Raw genomic sequence first — 21,914 nt, 5'->3', positions numbered from 1 at the left:
CCCGGCCCGGCCCGGCCCAGCACCGCTCGCAGCCGCGGGCCGGGCCGGCGGCGGCCGCCGGGGGCGCAGCGGGGCGGGGCGCGGCGGCTCCGCGCTCGCTCCGCCCGGGCAGCAGCGGGGCGAGCGCCGGCTCCGGCTCCGCTCCGCTCCGCGGCACTTGGCCCCGCGCAGCGGCCGCGGGGCTGGGGGGGGGGGTAGGGGGGGGGGCGGCTCGGCAGCGCAGCGGCCGCGCACGGAGGAGCCGGCGCGGAGCGGGGCCGCCCGGCGCGGGGGGCTCCTTTGTGCGGCGCGGGGCTCGGCCCCCGCTTTTGAAGCCCCGGAGCGCCCCGAGGCGGGCGGCACCTACCTGCGCGGCGCCCCCTCCCCGCCCCGCCCGCGCTGCGCGCTCTCCTCCCCTTGTTTACCTGCACTTTTCCGCCGGCGGCCCGCGCCCCTGCGCGCTCCTCGGGGAGCCCGGCGGCACCTGGCCGCGGAGCTGCCGGCGCTGGCCCCGCTGCTGCGGCCATGGATGTTCGCTTCTACCCCGCCGCCGCGGGGGACCCCTCCGGCCTCGACTTCGCCCAGTGCTTGGGCTACTACAGCTACAACAAGGTGATTTCGGCGGCGAGGCGCGCTCGCGGCGGGGGCGGGGGGGTTGGATGAGGCTTGGGCTTTGTGCGGGCGGCAGAGGCAGCGCACGTGCGGACGGGCTGCCCGCGGGCGCGCACGGGGCTCCCGCTGCTCCGCGAGCAACTTGGCGGAGCGCTCGGTACCGCGCTGCGCGATCGCGGGGAAGCGGTGCGGGGGGCTCCGCGAGCGCATCCCCACCCGGGGGCTGCGGCGGGGTTCGCCCCTGCATCCCCTGTTTTGGTGGCCTGAGTAATTCACGGAGCAAACGTCGCAGGCAGAAGCCGCCGCCGTGCCCCGGAGACCGCCTCTATTCGCAGACCCGCGTTTCGCGGATAGCGAGACCATTTGTTTCGCAAACGACCCAAATCTGGGAAATGCAAAGTTGCGAGCGAAACCGTGACTCGCGCTATTTTGCAAAGGACGTAGCTGTTTGCACTGCGATGTGTCAATAGCGCATTGAGCTATTAGCGCCGGCCCCCCCTCTCCGCGCACATAAAGATCCCTTTCACGGCGCGGTTCTCCTGGTGCTCTGTTTGCCCAACCTTGGGGCCTTTTGTGCGCCGTGCTGGGGGGAGAAGGGCTGCCAGAGCCGAGGCTCGCTCACATCTGCTTCTGTAGCATCCCTTACACGCGGCCGGATAAAGTTTGAGGCAATAGAAAGATTGCTCTCAGGGGGGGAAATAACGCGGGCGCAAAGTGGCATCTGAAGAAAACTTTCTCCTGCAGAAAGCGCCTCGGAGCGGGAGTCCCGAGCATGCTGTTCTGCTGCTCTTTACAGTAATCTGAAGCGCAGTCGCCGTGATGTGCAAGTTTATCGGTGCTGATCCGGGGCTGCCTCGCTTTTCAAAGCGCCCAGCTCGGCCCCGGCTGGCAGTGTGTGGCCGTGGTGCGGGCAGCGCATGCGCCCGCCTCGGAGCATCCCGCTTTGTTAGGAGTTAATACAGGAGGACACAGGAGCATGAATTAAAGATGAAATGTCAGCCTTAACTTTGAGTGCTGCTAAGGACTTCAGGAGCTCTAAAACGCCCAGTAAATATTTGCTGTTGTCTGAGATGCTGGCTAATTTTGGAAACTTGCAGCGCGTGGTGACAGTCAGCGTGCTTGCCGTAAATATCACTTATTCAGTAACTGTCTTGTGTTGTGCATGGTATGCTTTTATTTCAAGATCTGTTGTAGTTCTTTTTGATTTTTTTTTGTAATGTCTAATGGTTGCAAAACCAGAAGTTTATTGTGGTCTCTAACTTGCTGCAGATGCACATGGAGTTATCTGTATTCTTTTGACTATATTTCCCTTCCTCATACAATGAGAACAGAGCATGCATTTAGAAAAAAAAGTCATGACTAACTAACTTTTGACCTATTAAAAATGCAATTCGGTTGCTCTGCTCCTCCTGGATATAATTTTGGCAGGTATCTTGTAGACCAGGCTTCCAAGTTGTAGTAGAAGATATTTTAATGAAGTATTCAGCCCATGATGCATATATCAGATAATTGATAAGAGACCTCTTTGCATATGAAAGGCTGGATCCTGGGCAAGCCGGTGCATGTGCAGTTCTGTTGCTCGCGGTGCGGAGGGAGAGTGATGTGGTTGGTGTACAGGTGTTTCAAGAGCAGAGGAGGAACCTGGGATTGAGTTCCTAGAAAGGAGAGTGTTAATTGCATAAATCTCATCTCATCTTCTGTATTTCTTATAATCTATCACTTTATGAATCATTGCAAAGGTTTCTTTTTAATTTAGTGCAAGTCTATTTTGAAATCTTCCCTACCTCACTTTCCATGCAGTCTGTCCTTTCCGAGGAAAATAAATTATTACTCTTTTAGGCACGGAGATGACCAGAAGGCATAGAAGCAAGAGCTGAAATATGTACTCCACTGAAGTAAATGGGAGAAGTGTTATTGATTTCGCTAGGGACCAAAGCACCTCCAAGTCTCTCTGAAATCCGTTCAATGACGCTGCCCGCTCATCCGCGCGTGCCGCTTTGTTCCACCCCGAATCCGGTTCTCCTCAAGTCAGTGACACTGCCGGGCCACGGGAAGTGGCGTGGCAGGAGCAAGCACACTGCACGTGTGGATCTTGTACTGTAAAGCACAGTTATTTATATAAAAATACTGGTAAGATCATTGCAGAGGTGAGGGCATATAAGTTACCTGTAGAAAACTCTTGTTTGGTGTCATGTTGAACATAAGGTCTTTTAAATACACCCTACGGATGGGTAAATACAACTAAGTCTTCTACCTGCACGTTTTGGGGACATGCTGTCTTTTCCTGCCACATGGGTAGAAACACTGCAGCCCAGCCTGTAAATCCTTGAGCAGGGCTCAGCATCTCGCCTTGTGAGCGCAGACCAGCGATGGAGCTGGGACGATGTGAGATGTGGGGCTGGACCTGAAAGAGCCTGGGGGTTGTCCTAGCCCTGCTCCTGTAGGGATGTGGTGGCCTGTTCCCTTCCACAGCGCTGCTTTCCAGGCTGAAATCTGTCATCAGCAGTGAATAAATAGACCCAAACTTGCCGGGTGTTGTCTTGTTCTCTTTGGCAGCATTACCTTTGGGTGTATGGCAGGCATTGGAAACGGGGCTAAGGTACCTGAATATCCCTGCCGTGACCTGCACTACAGTGATTCCTAGGGCAGCCTGGGATTATTTTTGTGGAGACGGTGGGCAGAATGGTAAACACACACAGGGCAAGAGAAGAGCTAAGGGCTTGGAAAGACAGCGATTTGTCCAAGGTTAGGCAGGCGGTCACTGACCTAAGCAGGGCCGAAACCGAGGTATTCTGAGATGCAGTCCAGTGGTTTATGCTGAATCTCATTTGCTCTAATAGGATTACTTGCATGTTTAAAGTAAAGCATGTGCTTAAGTGCTTTGCTGGATCAGGGCCATATTTGATAAGTTTTCAGTGCTGGTGTGAGAGTACATACAACTTGACCCTGCCTGTGCCTGCTGGTGGTGGTTCTGGATAAGGGAGCTCCACCTTGGGTTCCCAGTGCTGGATGGGTGAAATCCCAGCCTGCCTGCTTCTAGAAGAGTCCTGCTGCTGTATACACAAAGAAATCACCAAAAAGGAGCTGTAAAAAAATTACAGAAAGCTGAAGGAAACCAGCTGTTGTGAAACACTCTGCTTCTGTCTTGAGCCCTTTTATGGTTCTGCTGATGGAGAGTCATTTTGGACATTGACCATAGTTTAGAAGATTTCTCTAAACAAACTTTTTTTCACTTATTGAGTAAATCACATGTCTTATACTGAAAATATTTAGGGAACTACTGTTGATCATAGCACATAGATTTTTATTATTATTATGAGGAGCTGTAATTCTCAAAATGCTATTTGAAAAAGGAAAAGGAGAGCTCCAAAGCCTCAACGCGTGCAGCTCCATGCTCGAGTTATCGCTATATTGAATTCCCAAATCCTTACTTCATTATGTAGCAGTCTACTTTTCATAAGGTTTATCTCTTCTGCGCAGATTGTCCTTCAAGGATCCTCATTTCAAACACCCATACCTTCATCTAGGCACTGGCATACCTAGCGGTGTGCCAGAGCTGAGTGTTTTGGGTGGAAACCATCTGTGTTTTACGAAAGCAGAGCGGGAAGGTTACTTACCCCCTTCTTCCACTGGTGGAGTGCAGGTAGCCTCTGTTCAGCTGCAGGCTGGAACAGGGCTATAAGCCAGGCCTATATGTGCACACAGTTGAGAAAAAATTGATTGCAGTTATACAAATGCTTGAAAATGGCTCTTCTTTTAAATCTATCGTGGTTCTACAGGTGCAGGAAAAACCTGCACCTGTACCACACAGTTTGAGATGCGGAAGCCTTGGGTTGGCTAGTCCCAGCAGGGTGTTGGTGGCTATGGCCAGGAGCCCATTAGCCATGTGTGGAGCTGGTGCCATGGGGCTTTTGTGGGCAGCTGCTGCTGGGGACCCAAAAAGCTCCCCCAAACATTTGACCGAGCAACCTGCCATTAAAATGTTGAGCGTGCGTGTCCCTCTGCCCACCTGGGGAGCGAGAGGAGCAGCGTGTCCCCAGAGCGTCCCGGTTACGGTTTGTGCTCCCACTCGGGCTCGCAGGAGCCGTTGTCCCGCCAGCTGGTGACGTGGCTCTTTGGAGGAGCTGGCTTGGAGAGCAGACCCTGTGCGCCAAGGGCAGCCACTGTGCAAAGCCCGGCGAGGTTCAGGGGAGCTTGTATAATGGTGATGCTAATTGCAGTGTGCAATTTTTTGCTGGTTGTTGTGTTTCAAATAATGCAACTCTGATGTTAAATTAAACCACTTGTAATCAATATCTAGCTATCTGTAAGCAAAGTTTACTTAGGACTAGTTGTCTTCGAGCTTTTTTCAGATGTAGTTTAGATATTCTCATTATGGTGGATCCCACTTGTATCAGCAAGATATTTGTAGTAATTTACAGTAATAGGGAGAGTTTCATGCCCACAGATGATCGAGAGTGCTTGTGCTATGTGTGGACGGGATGAATGGGAGTGTTTAAAACTGTGATCATTCAGAGCAAGAGCAGTTCTGGGGTGCACATGCCCATGGGCAGGGTCTCCTCCTCCTCGCATGTCTGGCTCCAGCAGAGGGAAATGCAAAATTTCAGCAAACCCACTCACACAATGAGAGCCTATTCCTGTAACGTTGTCTACCCTTACTGTTGCACTTCATATATGGTTACTGAGTCTAGACGTACCCCATAATGGGTCAGTACAGGTTAGTACAATAATAAAGCTTGAAATCATAACCCAGCAAATAACTGCTGATGTTCTCTGGCAGATGCTCAAAATGGGAGTAACTTAATGCCGTTGCAAGTTCTCTGTGGCTCTCATGTGGTACAGTTTGGTATAGTGTCTAGCACAGCAAGGCCAATCAAAGCATGACCTTTGGGTTGTGCTGCAGGCTTTTATTGAATTTGCAGTTAATTTATGCCTATGAATTTGTTGAATTCTGTCACTCCCTGCAAACATAACTAATGCTATTGAGTGATGAGAGGAGAATTTGTACAGCGCTAATCCTACCATTTTATCTGTAATCGCATTTCTACTGCCATAAAATTGAGTGCTGTTATACAAAACTAATGGCAGGGTTGAATTTTCAAATGCTTCAAACTCTTATCTGATAGCAGCCTTCTATACTGCTACCTGTCCGAGTGATGTATTTATAGAGTGCCAGTCACCATAGTATCTTTGTGATGATTGCTACCAAAATTGAGAACTCTGGGGTGAAAATCTAATCAGGACTTTAGATAACGATGTCACCTGAGAGCCTCCAGGTCTTTGCTACTGCGCTGGTTGAAGATGAAGGTTTTGATGAGGCCGCACTTGCTGCGACATTATTCATTATTTATTTTCGTAACAAGATTGCTATTTCATATCTTTTCCACCGCATGTTAGCACCTGTCAAACCAATCCAAAATCTGTTTTGAATGTGTATTCTCTCTGTTGGTACCTGAAACAATATGCTGAAAAATAAAGGCAGCTTCAGGGCTGCTGAGCTAGTGAAAATGAAAGGGGGCGGCTGTTGCTAAGGCTGGGCTTGGGAAATACGCGCCCTGCGTATTGGAATAGCTGTTTTCGTGAACTTTCAGACATTGCACAGTAATGGGCAGGCAGACTTAAAATACAGATTATTTAATTGCACAAAAAATAACTAAGTACTGTAGATATGATTGGCATTAGATTGGTATAGCAGATGTGATGCTGTCTGAAAAGGTGCACTGCTGGAATTAGCCAGTATTACTTTATCACTGAAAATGAAAAGTGTTTTAAACAAACAGTCTGTCTGGTTTTCAGTTTGTTTGTGTGACTTCTGTGCCGGGTATTGGCATCTGCTTTCTCTCTTTCCTCCTGCATGGCCAGCTTCTCTGTCAGCCTGAGTTGTGTTGAAAAGCCATGTATAAGTATCAAGAGTGGAAAAAAGAAGAAAAATCTTTAGAAAGATGAAGAAACCATGCTTGAGGATAGGCCACCAAAGCAAAGCCTGTTTTCTGAAGCAGTCCATTTTCAAAACTTACGAGTTGAGTGTATCCATTAGTATATCCCTTTAGGCTCGATATAACAATCCCTTGGATAGAAAGAAATCTAACATGTTTTTCTTTTTTTTTGCGGGCACTTCTGTTTCTCAGCCTTGTTTATAATCACTGGAGCCCAGTTCAAAGTGGAAACCTTCATTTACTTACACATATGCTAGATCAGGCTTGCTCTTGGCAAGGAAAGAAGCTGCTCATGGGGTCACTTTGACCATTTCTTTCTGCTCCTGGCCACAGGTTTGGGAGAGGGAAGCCCCACTCTGATGGAGCAGAGCGGGATGGGAGAGGGAGGAAGGTCAGAGCGAAGGGTGTGTTTGGTGCAGTGATGTCTCTGCGGGGTTTTGTGTCCTGACCTCGTGTGCTGCTGGCCCAGGTGGGAGCTGCGGGACAAGAGTGTGAGTATCCCCTTGCTTTGCCCTTTCTGAAGGGTGTACCTCAGGGAGGAGTGTGTAAAATCATTCTGTTCAAGCAGAACCTTGCCTTTACCGACGCATTCAGATGCACTTCTCTCTAGATATCACAGATACGATATTCTAATTGTTCTGATTCCCCAAGCCACAAGGGTTTGGGTATTGGTCTAGTGGAGAGGGACATCTGAGAAGTTTTGGGTTTGCCTGTATTGTGACAGGAGCTGCCCACACCTGTACCAGAAAGATCAACCCAAGGTTTTTGGAATGGCTCTCTGCTCGTTCTTCAGGAGTCCTCAGACATTGAGTCTTTCTGTAATGCTCATTGAGACATAAGATTCCCCCAAACCCATAGCAATAAAAGAAAGGTGCAGTTTTCAGTCCTAGAACTCTTTTCCTTTCCATCCTTTCTTTATAACTTCATTAGGAAGGAGCCTTGTGAGAAGGGGCACAGGATGGTCTCTGTCCATTTGGATTCCTTGAGATCATTTTCCGAGAAAAACAAGAAGAGGGCACAGAATTCGCATTGTACAATAATTCTGTAAATAGTAAATAGAAATTAGTTATGGATTTAAAAATTAAATAGATATGTAAAGCATCATAAAGGCTTTTTTTTCTTTTTTTTGAGGGATTCATGTCTGGAAACTAAGTTGTGTCAATCAGCCTTGCTACTCCTATGGGACAGTGCTTATATTTTAAAGTCACTGAATTATATGATGGTTTGTAGTTTCAGGACATATTCAAACACCTCAGTATTGATTAGCTGTCTACTTTCGATATTAAAATTGTGTTAAAATTGCAAAAAAAAAAAAAAAAGTCAATTGCTACATAGGAGAGTAGCTTATTTTCAGAGCTTATTATCGCCTGTTCTTTTTACACTACTCTGTTATAAGGTTTATACCAATAGTTGAATTTCACATGCTTTGGTATACTGCGGGCTTATGGTTTGGTATTTATAGAAGTGCATTTGTTAAACTGTACTTGTATTGGTGAAATGGTGAAATGTTTTAATTAAAGTCCTTTTTTTTTTTAAGTAATTGGCTTTTTAAAAATAAATAAGACTTTGATTAGTTGTAGGAAAATTGGCACTGTGTTTGGTTTAGTAGTCGAGCATGGTTACTTTGTGGGTTCCTAGTAAGCTGGTGCATGAATAGATGTTAGTGACAGGCAGTCATGTGAATACAGGGCTATCGTTATCTTGATGTGCCCCAGTGAAATACCTGAGAGTCGTGGTTTCTTATCGCAACCCAAGATGGCTTTTTTTGTTTTCTTCTTCCTCCTGTAGTTTTGCTTAAAAGGGTTAGAAATAACTTTTTTCACATGTAAGGTTAATGTAAGTCATTGTCCTCTCTTTACAGCGGACAGTGTAACCACTGACTTTTACAGTGCAATTTTATGGCTGCCTTTCACAGTTGAACTCTAAGTAAGCACAAGGCTGCTTCCAGCTTATGCAGGACTAGTTCAAAATGATTTTTTTCAGGTTATCCCATGATGAGAAAAAGCAAGAGATGGGTGACACAGAGCTTGAATCGTACTGTGCCAAACTGCAGGTGAAACGGGGTGGTCCTGTGCCTTATTCTCATGCTCCTGTGACTCGAAAGGATAATAAGCTGCATTGAAAATATCATGCTATCAGTACTACTTAAAATGCATAGGCTAAGATAAAATCTATAAATCATAATACAATAGCAATCTGTATGGTTCAGTCTATATCATGTATTTGTTGCTCTTCTGAATTTCGTTTCTTCTCTGCGTGGATGGGAAGTGACACCAAGGATGCACTTGGCTTTTTCCATCCCCAAGATGCAGCCTCTTCTTTTAAAATAAATCTTAAAGTAAAAAGGAGGGCACAGTTTCCATGGAGGAAAATCAATTCTAGTCAGTCCTGGACTTGGATTGATACTTTGCACCTACGTTGAGTGACAGGCAACCCACCATGCACATCTGGCACAGGCTTTTGATGGCAAGAAATCTTTCCTGCTTGTGTGTTTGTGTTTTTTTCTTTTCCCTTTTTTCTTTTTTTCTCTCTCCCCAAAAGTACAGAGTTTCATTTCTTTCTTTGCATGGTACTGTTGTTCCTTACCTCGCACACCTCTGTGGTTGGAGGCCGACATTGCAAACTCTGCTGTCCTAGGAAGCGCCATGTGCCAAGTGCAAGGCGGGAAGGAGGAGCCGCTGCAGAGCAAGGAGGGCAAGAGGGACCCATGGCCAGGAGACACTGCTGCACCCTTCCATTTTGAGGGATAAGCAGTTTCCACCCTGACCGAGATGCTCGCCTTCCTGCAGTGGGCTTTGCCTGTGATACCCAAGTGGAGGAGCTCATGCCAGCAGCCTATGGGGAACTTCAGCATCTCCGAATGTAGGGATGAGAAGCAAGATTTTGGACAGTGAAGCTGAGTGTGCGCAGTAGAGAAAGGCCTGAGGCTTGACTGATCCAGACTGCGGATGTTTTCTCTATGAAGAAGATTTACGATTATCTTAAAAACACAATCAATCAAACAAAAAAAATGAACTTTGCATGTACCATGTTCAGCTGCTGCTGTTTCATCCCCGCTTTCCCAAATCTTCTGTGGAGTCAGAAGATATATGTGCACACAGCAAAATACCTTCTTTGAAGAAGAGTAGTATTTCTGCTTTGGAGCTGAGCTTCAAAAAATTGCTGGAAAAAACTCAGCAGGGAGGATGTGTTTGGAAGCTCTGATGTTTTGGGTGCTGAAACAGCTGCTCCCTGAAAGAGACCTGCTGTAGCATCCGCTTGCATTTGAGTGGTGACCTCTTCTGAGATCATGAAAATGGAAACCTATCATAGTGGATATCTCTTTATTTCCATCCATCCATGCAGCTGGAGTGTGTGTCCTGTCTGAGTAAGACATTTTTGCCAGCATTGCTGTAGACCTCCTTTTGTCCCCCGCAAGTTTGGCCTTGTCCTTACTCGGACCCTGTCCTCATTGACTTGTGTGGCAAACAACAAGTGTTGTGTGGCAGGAAAACTCTGAATGCCCAATAGAGTCAATTGTTTCCACTGTTGTAGAAAATGGCCTCTATATATCTTGAATTTAAGGGAAAATGTTGACAATACCAGCTGTTTTATAGATGTGTTGAAAGTAGAATTACAGCAGGATAAATTAAGAATTGCAGTGAAGTTATGAATTATGTTAAGTTATGGTTATATTAAAGGTACATTGGAACAATGTAATTACATTCTTTGAATCTTTTCTTAAAAAGACCCATTTGTAGTCCTGTTTTAGTAGTAAGCTGATGCACTCTATACAACTTTATAGGTCGTTGTCATCTTATAGAGCATTTGTGTTTGCAGCCATAGTGATGAAGTGCATGTTTTTGGCTAGAGTTGCAAGGATTCTTCTCTCTTAGTCTGACTTTACCAAATCAGTCCATTAATTTAGAAGTTAGTCCTAAAAGAGCTCTTGCAGCAATTTTCCGTAAGCAAATTAGATGTTCTCTTAAGAATACAACAGTCCCAGGAAATATGCTGTATACTCTGCCTGATAATGCTTGTTTGTATCTGTTTTTAGTCCACTTTACAAAAACAAGATCATTTCTTACCTCTCCTTTCTTCTGTTGTCTGTGATTAGTGTTGTATTTTTTCTCTCATGAAATCTTTTGCTAGACTTCCTTTACCTGGCCTTATGATATATTGTCATTAGCCAAGTGCATGATATACAGAAAATGAAAGAGAGATATTTGCTCATTTAAGAGAGAATATTTTGCTACTTCTTGGCATGGTTGTCTGGATGCAATAGAATCTTCCCCCAGTTCATTTTCTTAATTTTGGAAAGGTAGTTAAAGGTATAACCGAATACCTAAGACTAGTGTGTTAACAAACAGTATTATAAGAAATCTTAAACTGGTGCTGGAGCAGGATTAGTTGTTTTTCTTGCTTAGAAAAGAACTGGCACAAATGGGTGGCATGAGAGTATATAACTGAGGTCAGAACTGGTGAATCACAGTCCTTTGCAATGGACTCTGCATTTGTAGCTTTGAATCTGCTAGGCTACTGGGTTTTTGTAATCTTGTACTGTTTTTGTGAGTCTCAGACTCAAATTTGAAAGTCCCTAAAAATTAAGAAGTAACACACACCTGCTAGCATTCAGTTCTCTAAGGACTGGGTGGCTGATTTTGGTGTTCGTGTTTTCAGGGGTGCTCATTATTTGCGTTTCCAGCATGGTTTCCTGGAATTGGCAAATTTGGGAATATATTTTGAGAATTTAAGGCAATTTTGAGTGTAGAAGTCTTACTGTTGAGTTTTATTGTTGTTATTACTTGATATGCCTTTGGACTGGTAAATAGTGTAACTTAAAACCATACTTTTAAAAGTAGGATTCTAGCTTCCTTGCTTTCTGAGTTTGTAGTTCATTTGTTGTTGAAGTTGGACTTTGTAAAAGGTGACTGTAGGTGATGTAAAAATTTTAATGGAGTGAGAGAAGAGAGAACTTGTTTCCCTTTGGGGTAGCTTTTTAAAAACTCTGTTGGCAAAGAGTTTTGCTCCCATGGGAGAACCCATCAGCGAGGCTTGGTAGATGTCACAGCATGGAAATGTGTGTAAAAACTGTTTATGTCCTCACCTGTAGCCTCGAGTAAGTGTCACTGCTATATGCTAGCTCTTCGCTGGCACTTGTGTGAGTGTTTGGTCCTTGCATCTGAAAGTAGTTTGTAGATTTTCTTCTTCCTTTTTCAGAATTAAAATTGTGCGATATGTTTATCTTTTATTCTGTTTGGTACCCTTCATCTAGAGGAAGATGGTTCAGCACAGGTATTGCTTACAAACCATGTTACTTTTGGCTCGTAGGAGAGGAAATCACAGTAGTTTAGCACCAATTTGGACATGCAAAGTAGATTTCCTAGAAAGTAAGACCGTTGTGCACAGGTTAATGGAAGAACAGCCCTTAAAGGATGTTTTTAACTTACAGGCAGTAATGTGCCCATTCCTCATTTCTTCCTTCTCTTCTCTGCTCTGATACCTCTCTTTGGGTGCATAGAAGCAAAAGTGTCTATGGGTGAGAGGAATTAGGAAATGTAGTGAAATTTAAAACTACAGGTTGAATAATTTGATATTTCTTACTTCCAAGTTAAGTCATTGTGGTAACTGTGACACATTTGCACGTGGTAAGGTACTTTGGATTCTGTATGTAAGGCACTGGAAAACTGGAAATGGGTCTGCTTTTTTCCAAAGGATCGATGTAAGATGTCACATTTTCATTCTTCCCCCAAAAAACAAAACCCAGAAAGCTGCTGGGTGCTATCCATTGCTAGGAGGCTTGGGGCTTGTGGCTTGATGCAGGTGCCTAATCAGAGTGCTCTGTTGTGGGGAGGAACAGCACTAAAATAGGGAAGAATTTGTGGTGTTTGTCCGAAAACCAAGGTTTTGTTGTCATTGATATCTACTCACATGTTAATGCCACACCTGAGTGAACAGAAAGCATCACTGCTTTCATGTCTTACCAAGTTTCAAAGCAGCTTCTTTCCTAAAACATGTTTTATAATCGCATAGGCTTATTAATGAGGAATAATTAGCCTTCTCAGCTTTACGAGCATTAATCAAAGAAGTCCCAGAGAGTGAGAAGGAGGATTCCTTACATCTGGCAAAAACATGGCGCTGCCATGGTGGAAATGAAAGTTTCCCTGTGTTGTTTTGTCTTAGTTAATCAAAACCCTCCTTGAGAAAGGATACTCATCAAAGAATGTTTTATGAAACACAAAAACAGTACTCATAAACCCCATTGGATTCCAAAAGTTATTACATTTTACATCATATACAGTTTATTTTTCCAGATGCCACAGTTCAAAATAATGTATTTTTAATACTACTTGCAGAATTCTGGAGATTCATAATAGCACATGACATGTTAATATCCTCTGTGACATCCTACTGGTCATATCCAACTGTGATAAACAGTTGTAGATGCTATAAAAATGACATCTATAGTAAAAATAAAGATAATGCAAAAAGATACAAACAATCCCTTAGATTTGTGAAGACTGATACAAATCTTGCATGTTAATTTGAAGGAAAAAATGTGCCAATGCTAAGTTTATGCCTTAAGTTAATAGTCCTTCTTTCCTTCAGGAAAAAAAAATCAAGCAGCTATGTTTTAAATGAATTTAATGAACTGCAGAGACTGACATTTTCACTATAAAAGTCACACTTCATTTAATGAAGTAGTTAAATATTGATGCTATATTAAAATACAGGCTGAATAAAAATGGCAATATGGTTTTCAAAATAGGAATTTGAGGGTTTTTTTTTTGTTGTTGTTGCATTGAAAATTTCATGAACTGAGAAAAGGGAAATACAGCAGATATCTCTGTAATAAGCACAAAGCACTTTGTTGAAATAACATTAAAGCTGAAAGATGTAAGCCATACATAAGCCATAAAAGCAAGGAAATTAAGTCACTGTACTCCTAACACAGCCTCTCCATGCTTAAACACTGAATCTCACTAAAAGAACAGATCCAGCATTACCATCATTGGATGTGCTGTATTTCCCAAAGTTCCGGAAAACGAAGCCAGATTGTAACCCTGTGCTACAGGTGGCACATAAAAGACCCAGCCATGTGTGCACCCGGGGTGACTGCTTAGATTATGATATTGTTTGATGTTAATTCAAAGTAACTGTGTTTTAAATGCTTTAATTTGGACGGCAATACTCTGGCAATGCTATGTTGGCACTGCTGCAGTTTCCATACAGCTCCATTGATAAAATTTTGAATTTTCAGCTTCTTTGTATATCTTTACTTTTGCCATAACAACATAATATTGACAATGGATAGAGAAATCTTGCTGGCGAACGTGGCTGAGGTTTTTTTCTGGCTCCAACATCTGTAAGAACACAAAACAGGAATCTCATCCTGCATGTGAGGGGCAGCAGTGATGAAGTGATCCTGGCGTTGGGTGCACTGGGTGGGTGGAATTGTGCTGCGTTCTGCTTTGCAGAGCTGTGCTTGCTCTGCCATCAGGCTTCCACCCCGAGTGAAGTACTGCAGATGATACCCCTGGCCCATTGTAGTCAATGGCAAAACTCCCATTTTCTGCAGCCGTGATTTCATCCTCAGTGGCTGGTTCGTAACACAATGGTAAATTGATTTAGTACATTCCTGCCTTCCCCCCCTTGGGAAAGAGCTCTCCTTCATGGAAAGTGATTTGTCTTTGGACTTTCCTGCACTTGCTCTGAAAACACGAATTTTAATTCAGGATGAATACAGTCTGATTTCTTTCTCATGCCTATTATCATGTAAACATCAAAGATGATGGGAGAAAATGGAACTGTTTTGAAGGCAGTGGATTGCATGCACAATTATACACAATTGCTAATAGAAAGCAGTGATAAGAATACAGACTTCCTAGGGAAACGTAATAAATCATTTCTGGAACTAGCAGCTGTCAGGAATAGTTTCAAGTTGGTTGAAACATACACATATTTTTTTGTATACAAACAATAACTTTAAAAAAGGAATCTGAAGAACTGATCAGTTGTCTAAATGTGTATAATTGTGGAGGACGTGTAGTATTTGTATTTATGGCAGTGGTCCTCAAAATTTATCATAACATGGCCAGATTATCATCTATTTGCATAGTTATATCTTAGTATTTTGTCCTAGCAAGCTTTAAAAAGAGGATTTACTTAATAGAAGAACATAAAATTTTGTAGGGTGTTACGGAAAAGCACTATGATTAAGCTAGAATTAAGAGAGCATTGAAGAGTTTCTTCCACTTCTAGACATTCTTCCAGAAAAAGGAAAAAAAAAGTGGTATCAAAATAAAGGTGTGTGCTATTCAATGCCCTAAAATAGCTCAGGTTGCATAATTGTAGTGCCTCTTGGTAGCTCATCTGCCTTCTGTGTAAGGCAAAACTACGTACAAAAGGGTTGGGTGTAACACAAAGAAAAGCAATTGGGGTTATGTTTGGAGATTTATATTGTTCTTAAGTGGATATATCTTTAAACAAGCAAACAAAAAACCAGATACCTCAAAATATATTTGTATACTGTTAGAATGCTTATATTAAAATTGCAGTGGTGCTGCTATCTTTAACAGTAGTATAAGGAAAAATGTTTTATTAAGCACTAATTTCATTTGTTATTTAGGAAGTAGCTGCCTTTGCACACAATAATCTCTTTTTTTTTAATTCAAGGTTGATGGTCTGGGTCTTATACATTGTATTTTTGAATAGGGCACTCAATAACTATGCAAAATATCTATTTCTCCCATGGGAATTTGTGCTTTGATATATTCTGATCCTTATTAAATTTAAACAGGATCAAATTTATACAGCTTTGGCAGAGATTTATTAAAATACACTGAGTGGACAGCTTGTGGGAGTGCAGTGTGCTATAATAACATATGCCTCTTACCAGAGAATAGTAATTATTGAGAATCAAATAAATCTGTAGGAGGTTAAGCATATATGGAAAAAATATCAATTGCAGCTTTCTATAACCAGACAGAAGAACTGCCTGAAGATTTGTTACTGTATGAAGAAAATTACTCACATCCTTTAAAAACCCTACATATGCAGGATGTCCTTTACCAACAAATCTAATATTTAGGAAATCTTTAAAAAATGTTAATAACATTTACTCAGTAGCATTAGATTAACTGATGCTTAGTGCTGTTTGAATCTGCATAAGCACCTATTTACATTTATATCCTAAATTTATTAAAGGTAAATGCAAACTGTTTGTCCCAGAGTTTTGTAAATTGCTTTTCTTATCCAGAATCATCATTATCTTGGAACAGAAATTACAAAATGTTGGAATAACCAAGTAACTGTTTTCAAGTTTAAAAAATAGGTTATAAAATGCTGCTTATTCTTACAAAGTTCAGCAATGATCTGTTTAAGATTAGTTGAGGATATTTGATTCCTGTGATGAGCTGATGTTATTAGCCTAGCTTCACAAGCATGAGAATTGACAAATTGGTAGGTGAGTCAGTAACAGTGCTGAGAGCTTTTGGCATGGTTGGAGTTTGGGTAAAGCTTCTGTGTTTTGTAATTAAAAATCTTTGGACTATTTAAAGTGTAAAAATTGTAGGTTTATCACTGAACATGGCTCCCTGTCCCCAACCCAGCAGTGGCCAGGTGCAGGGATCACAGCTCCTGTCCTTGCCTTGTTTCCATGGCTAACCTGTCAGGTCTCCTTTTGGGCAAGAGGTTTTGGAAGAGTGTGCCCAAGTTGCGAGTTGTAGAGGTGGCCCTGTGCCGTCAGGGACAGTTGGGAGGACCTGGGATTTTTGTGGGTTGGATCTCTGAAAAGTTTGCTTTTTTGGAATGGCAGAAAAAGAGGTCTGTGCAGGCCCCCTGCCGCTTCTCCAGGTAGACCTGGATTTCCCTGCATTATTTTCCATGCATTATTTTCCATTAGAGTTTTCTCTACTGATGATTTCAATCCGAAACAGATTTATTTTGGAGGAAGTAGTTGAGAATCTGTAATTTTGCTACTGTAGGAATTTATAATAAGCCATTAGCATGATTATTTTTTTCTTTATGGGTTAGAAATGTTTGAAAGTTATTAGCATCCAAATAGACTCTTCGTGTGTTAGCCTTTTCATTCATTAGTGGTCCCAAACTTCTTTTCCCTACAGTTTCAAACCCAGTCCAAGATTGTTTTTCCAAATAAAGCAACCAAACCTGATTTATCTCTAGCTAGCAAGGATGTTCTCTTAAAATAACGGATGTTTTCTCTCTCTCCTGTATTATAACAGAAGAAACACAGTGTATTTTTAAAAATAAAAGTCAGGACATTTGATTTCCCATCGCATTTAAGTTATTACTTTGCTATGTGACTTTGGGCAAGCCGTGTATTGCACCTATTCCTCACTGGCTTTCTCCATGAAAACAGGGAAGATCATCGGTAGGGATCATATGCTGATGTTGCTCTGAAGTTTAGCTCCTTGCTCTCTGTGGAAGCTTCTGGGGAGCCCTTCAGGCACCACTGCAAAAGCTGCTCTACAGCCATGACTCTGTAACATACGTGTTATACATCGCCTATAAGTACATAGGTAATAGGCATCAACATGGTTGACTATCTTCTCTTGTATGTGACATTTCATTGGATGTATCATTCATGATTGCAGGTGAATGTGGGTTTAGGAGGAAGGTTATTTTCCCCTTAAATCTGCAGGCATTTTCAGTAAGATTGTCAGACTCTGTGATTTTTGAACTTTTTCGAAATAGATATCTTGTAACCTTATTTATACTTTGAGTCTATTTTATGTGATGTTAATAACTGAAGATGTATGCTAAGATAGCTGTTGACTCTCTTAATTGGAATTGCAAAGTAAATGCAGCCAGCTTATTTTGCGACATTATGAAGATAGTAATATTGTATGATAAGTAACTGCCTGGTTGTCCTAAATTTTCAGATTTATGGCGGTATAGAATAAAGTGATTTTAGAACAGAACTGGGAATATGATGTGCTGCAGTTGCAAGAAAATATGCATATATGTATGTCTTGTAAATTTCTGGTTTAAGCCCAGGAAATGTTAAATTATGTTAAAAACATAACTTTGCCTGTTAGTAGACATTAGCCACATCATGTTTTTTGTGTTTACTTTTATTAAATCTGTTATGTTAATGAAAAATTTGTATTTCTTCCTGGGTATTTTATAAGAACAATCATCTTGAAAAATGATTTCATCTTTTAACTTCTCAAATCAAGGTATTGCTACAAGTTGTTAAGCTATGAATTTATTCATCCATCAGAGTAAATCAAGTTGACGCAGGGATTTGTAGAAGATGATCATCTATGCTGATATCTTCAGGGTGAAATAATCTTTCTTTGAACTGATGCTGTATGCTTTGCAACAGACTCTGATAGAGGGGAATAGTATTGACTGTGATTGAGGGTGTTATTAAGAATAAAAAAACCCTGTATTTTTAGCTATAAAATTAACTCGATTGACAAAGCAGTACTAGATGTTTTGTAAAACACAACAAAATATTTGTGCTTATAGATGGAAAATAATTAATGTGATAATTGTTTCTATGCATGTTATACGAAGACAGGGTAGCTTAAGGTAGTATCCAGGCAGTATCTGAAGACAAATAAATACTAGTGGATGTGATATTCTAAAAACACTGAAAAATACTGAATTTTCTTGACTGATGTCTGTTCCCCCTTAGAACGGCATTGATTAATTAATATGGCTCAGATAGTAAAAGTTTTAATTTGAAGATAACATATGAGGTACAAGATATTAATTGCACCAAAGATAGCATGCTAATTAAAAGGTTCCGGCACAGTTGTCTAAGGTTAACAGTGTGCATTGAAATACTTAGGATGGAAGCCTAATTATAATCTAGTATCTGCATGCTGGAGTTTTGTGAAGGTAACATCTTTTGTGCTTTCTAATTTTCTTTTTGCTGGGGAGAGTTCTTTGTGTTTCTTTTGTAGTGACGCTAGTTTGATAAGAGAACAGGCATTATAAACTGTCGGTTTAGAGAGATATAAATAGTTCTGCATTGAGTATTATTTCCAAGTGCAGTTGGAAAGATTTTTGTCAAAGCAAGAAAAAATGTATTTAAACTTAGAGTTTGGAAGAGACAAAAAATACAAGCCTCTCACATCTACAAAACAAGGAATTTCTTTTTACCCTTCAGCTACTTTGTTTTTATCGAGAGAAATCATGCACACTGTAAGCAAGGTAATTGATCCAAGTGTTAAATACAACTGCCTACGGTTTATGTGGCAATCTGGAGCCTGTCTCCTGGGCCAGCCGCAGTCTCACTATCTTAGCAAAAAATGGAAAGGAGAAAAATGCAACTCCTGTGGCTTTCCTATGATTTATTCCATTGCAGAGCAATTTTCCACCACAGCAGTTTCCACCTCTTTCCTGTGTCCTCAGCAACCTTTCAGATGTGTCAGTGTTGCCTCTCATAGCTCGCAGGAGCCAAAGCTCCCAGGGCTGGAGAGCACTGGTTGCCTTCTGCAGGAAGCACTGGAGTCCCTGACTTGGGCCACCAGTAATGTAAATAAATAGAATCTGTAATGGGAATGGGGCAGTTTAAGGTATAAAAATAATCTGAGGTTGAGCATTCATGACTTCTTCTGCATTTCCCACTCAGGCCTATGCAGTGAAAATAGACCTTTATGTTCTTGCTGGACTAAAATGAAACTGGTACCTTCACACCAGAAGAAAACTGGGTTAAATGGTGGTAAAGTGGATGCTGAATCCCTGCCTAGATGGAGGGAATGGCTTGGGATGGGGTCTGTGGTCTCTCGCCACTGCTCTTTCTGTTGGCTTTTGAGGGAATAGCTACCTGCTAGGGCACCACGCTTTGCACATGTAGTTCTAAGCGCACAAAAATGTCACTTCATGGTTTAAATTTGGCCCTGGTGTGCTTAAGGGGCAAACCAATGCCAGGGTTTCTCCAAGGAAAGGCTGCTGCATCTTTACACAACCTCTGTGTATGTGGCTTTCTGGCATTGCTTTAAGTTGGTCTGGCAGACTTGAGGTGACAGTGGTAGCAGCAAATACAAAGAATTAATTCCTAATCAGTAGTTTTCTGTACACTGAGATGGTGTGTGTGTGTGTGTGTGTACATATATATATATATTTTCTTCTTAATTTGATATGGGACTGAAGGTTGGCATCTGGCCTGGTGACTGTATTTTGAAGCCTGCTTTAGCTCTTATCCATTCAGGCCCTAATGCTCTCACTTAATTCTCTTTGCATTTGGAGCAACAGACCCTTAATTTGCTCACGTTTTGGTGCTGCTGAAGACCTGTCTCCTCTGATGTATCAAGTTGTAGTCTTCACGTTAGACACTCGGGGCCAAGGGTTGGGAAGCATTAGGTAAGTTGACCAAGGTTGTGTGGACTCAGGTGGCAGGACTGGGAACTGTGCGTGTCTTGTCTTAGCTCCCTCCTCTCCTCATCCTGCCTCCCAAGGGGAGGCGGACACATTTGAAACAAAATGGAACTGTGGAAACAGACCTTTAAGTAATTTTTTTGTCTCATTTGAAAAAAAAAATAAAAGAATATACCGAAACCTTTCTGGAGTGGGGGAGATCTGGGGACACAGAAGCATAAAAAGACTTTACTCTGAGGCAGGGAGTCTTGGTGCAGAAGCCAACAGCCACCTCCCTTGAGAGAGCTGCAGGTATGCAGCACTGCCCAGGGAAGGAACTAGAGTGCCCATGTGGGATTCAGCTCCCTGGGCTCATGAGTTTGCACTGAGGCAACAAAACTTATTTCCCCCATACCTGGCACATGTAGGGGTTTCCTGGGTACCCAATTTGCATGTCTGAGGCATCTCTTTGGAGAATTATGTTCAAGAAATAAATAAAAGGATCTTTCTTCCAGGAGTGAGTAGTGATTCCAAATCAGCTGTAGCAGATGTGAGCAATAACTTCTTGTGCCAGAAAAATTCACAGAAACATGTTTTTGTTAGTTGGTGCTCAAGGATAGATGCTTCCAGCATTGATCTTAACTTAAATAACACATAGCTTTGTTCAAAAAAGCTCAAAATGAATCCTCCCCCACCCTTTTTCCAGCCAAGGATTCCCGCAAAGCTGGACCTATAAGGTCACCTATAAGGTCACCTATAATGCGAGGTCTTCTATAGCATGTTGTACTTCCAGTAATATGCTTTTACTTGAAGTGGACATTGTTTAGATGTTTTCAATTGTTTCTTTTTCTTCCCAAGAAGAGACCTTGCGGTCAAATAAGAAGAACTATGAACTAAGTTATTTGCTAAGTAGCAAAAGCTCTCCCCAAAAAGGCAGTTAAGGACTAAGATGTATCCTTTGAAAATCAAAGCTTCTTATATTTCCTTTGTGCAGATTTCAAAACAGTTAACTCTAGAGAAGTTACTATTTTATCTACTTCTTCCTGAGAAATAGTGAAGTGTTTTTTGCATCATTAAATTATATCCTTTTATTTACATTTAAAATACTATTTATTGAGACAATTTATGGTAGCATCTGAATTTCGGAAAATAAAGTATCCTTATTTTGTAGTCAGCAGCATAGTATGCCTTATCAGCCTGCAGGTGAGCCTGCTGCTAATGAGACCCTGGTAATGTTGGTGCTTCAACTCAGCAGCTGCCAACTTTACTAGCTGGGATATATATATTTTTAATGCATATTATATGTTATTTCAGTATAAAATGCAGGTTCATATCAGAAAACCTGCAAGATGGAGCTCCTGGCAGTTGGGTTGTCCCCGAGCAGCTGTGTTGCTCGATGATTCAGCACAGCTGCTCCTGGGAAGGGTAGCCAGGCTCACCTGCCTGTGGTTGGAATAGTGGACAAGCACTTGCCAAAATCAGGGCAAAATCTGTCAAAGCCTGGGCAAAATTAAAGATCAGGAAAGCTTGTTTTGCCCCCTATGCTCACATTGTTCTAAGTGCATTGAACCTGAACTGGAAAGAATCCCTTCTTCTGCAGAAATTGAGAGTGTATTGAGCTGCTAGGTAAAGCTCTTGTGAGCATTAATAACTTTTAAGACATGATCCTATGACGTTTTTAGCTTGAGTTTCATCGGGCATAGATTTTGAGCTGGTGTGCTGTGGTCCTAGCTTGCATTCTCTTTTTTATTGATGTGCATTCCCTAGATCAATGAATGAAGTATCTCAATGCAGAATCACTGTATTTGGTAAAAGAAATAGCAAGAAAAGTTTGCTTTGAAGCAGAGGAGGGCTGTAAGAGTGCATCCGTCATTGCCTGGAACTCTCATCCTGCCCTGTAGCCACAGGTGGTGCTGAGCACAGGTGCTGCTGTTCACCGGGTGATAAGCTGCCTTTACCTTGAGTGTTTTTTTAATGTTATAATCACTGTTGCCTGCTTTCCTATATTTCTGATGCTCTGCTGGTATAGCAGGCAGGTGTGTATTCCACTTAAATATATTTTATTTTATTTTATTT

The 21,914-nt window shown here is 42.2% G+C and overlaps 1 protein-coding gene across 3 annotated transcripts in view; it reads left to right on the top strand.

The window, feature by feature from the left end:
* Positions 1 to 222: 222 nt before the first annotated feature.
* TOX3 (TOX high mobility group box family member 3) overlaps positions 223 to 21,914 on the top strand; it is a 64,157-nt gene continuing 42,465 nt past the window's right edge. For all 3 annotated transcript variants that reach the window (XM_088530879.1, XM_088530878.1, XM_088530877.1), the window contains exon 1: positions 223 to 591. In XM_088530879.1, coding sequence (XP_088387005.1) covers positions 505 to 591 — 87 coding nt within the window. In that variant the 5' untranslated portion in view covers positions 223 to 504. The remainder of the gene's footprint in view (positions 592 to 21,914) is intronic.

This window comes from Tinamus guttatus, unplaced genomic scaffold (assembly GCF_059628265.1).
Source record: "Tinamus guttatus ecotype Peru unplaced genomic scaffold, ASM5962826v1 Tinamus_guttatus_pri_ptg000389l, whole genome shotgun sequence".
Classification (NCBI taxonomy): Eukaryota; Metazoa; Chordata; class Aves; order Tinamiformes; family Tinamidae; genus Tinamus; species Tinamus guttatus.
Note: the sequence above shows the minus strand (reverse complement) of the source record. Positions and strands in the feature narration are given on the sequence as shown.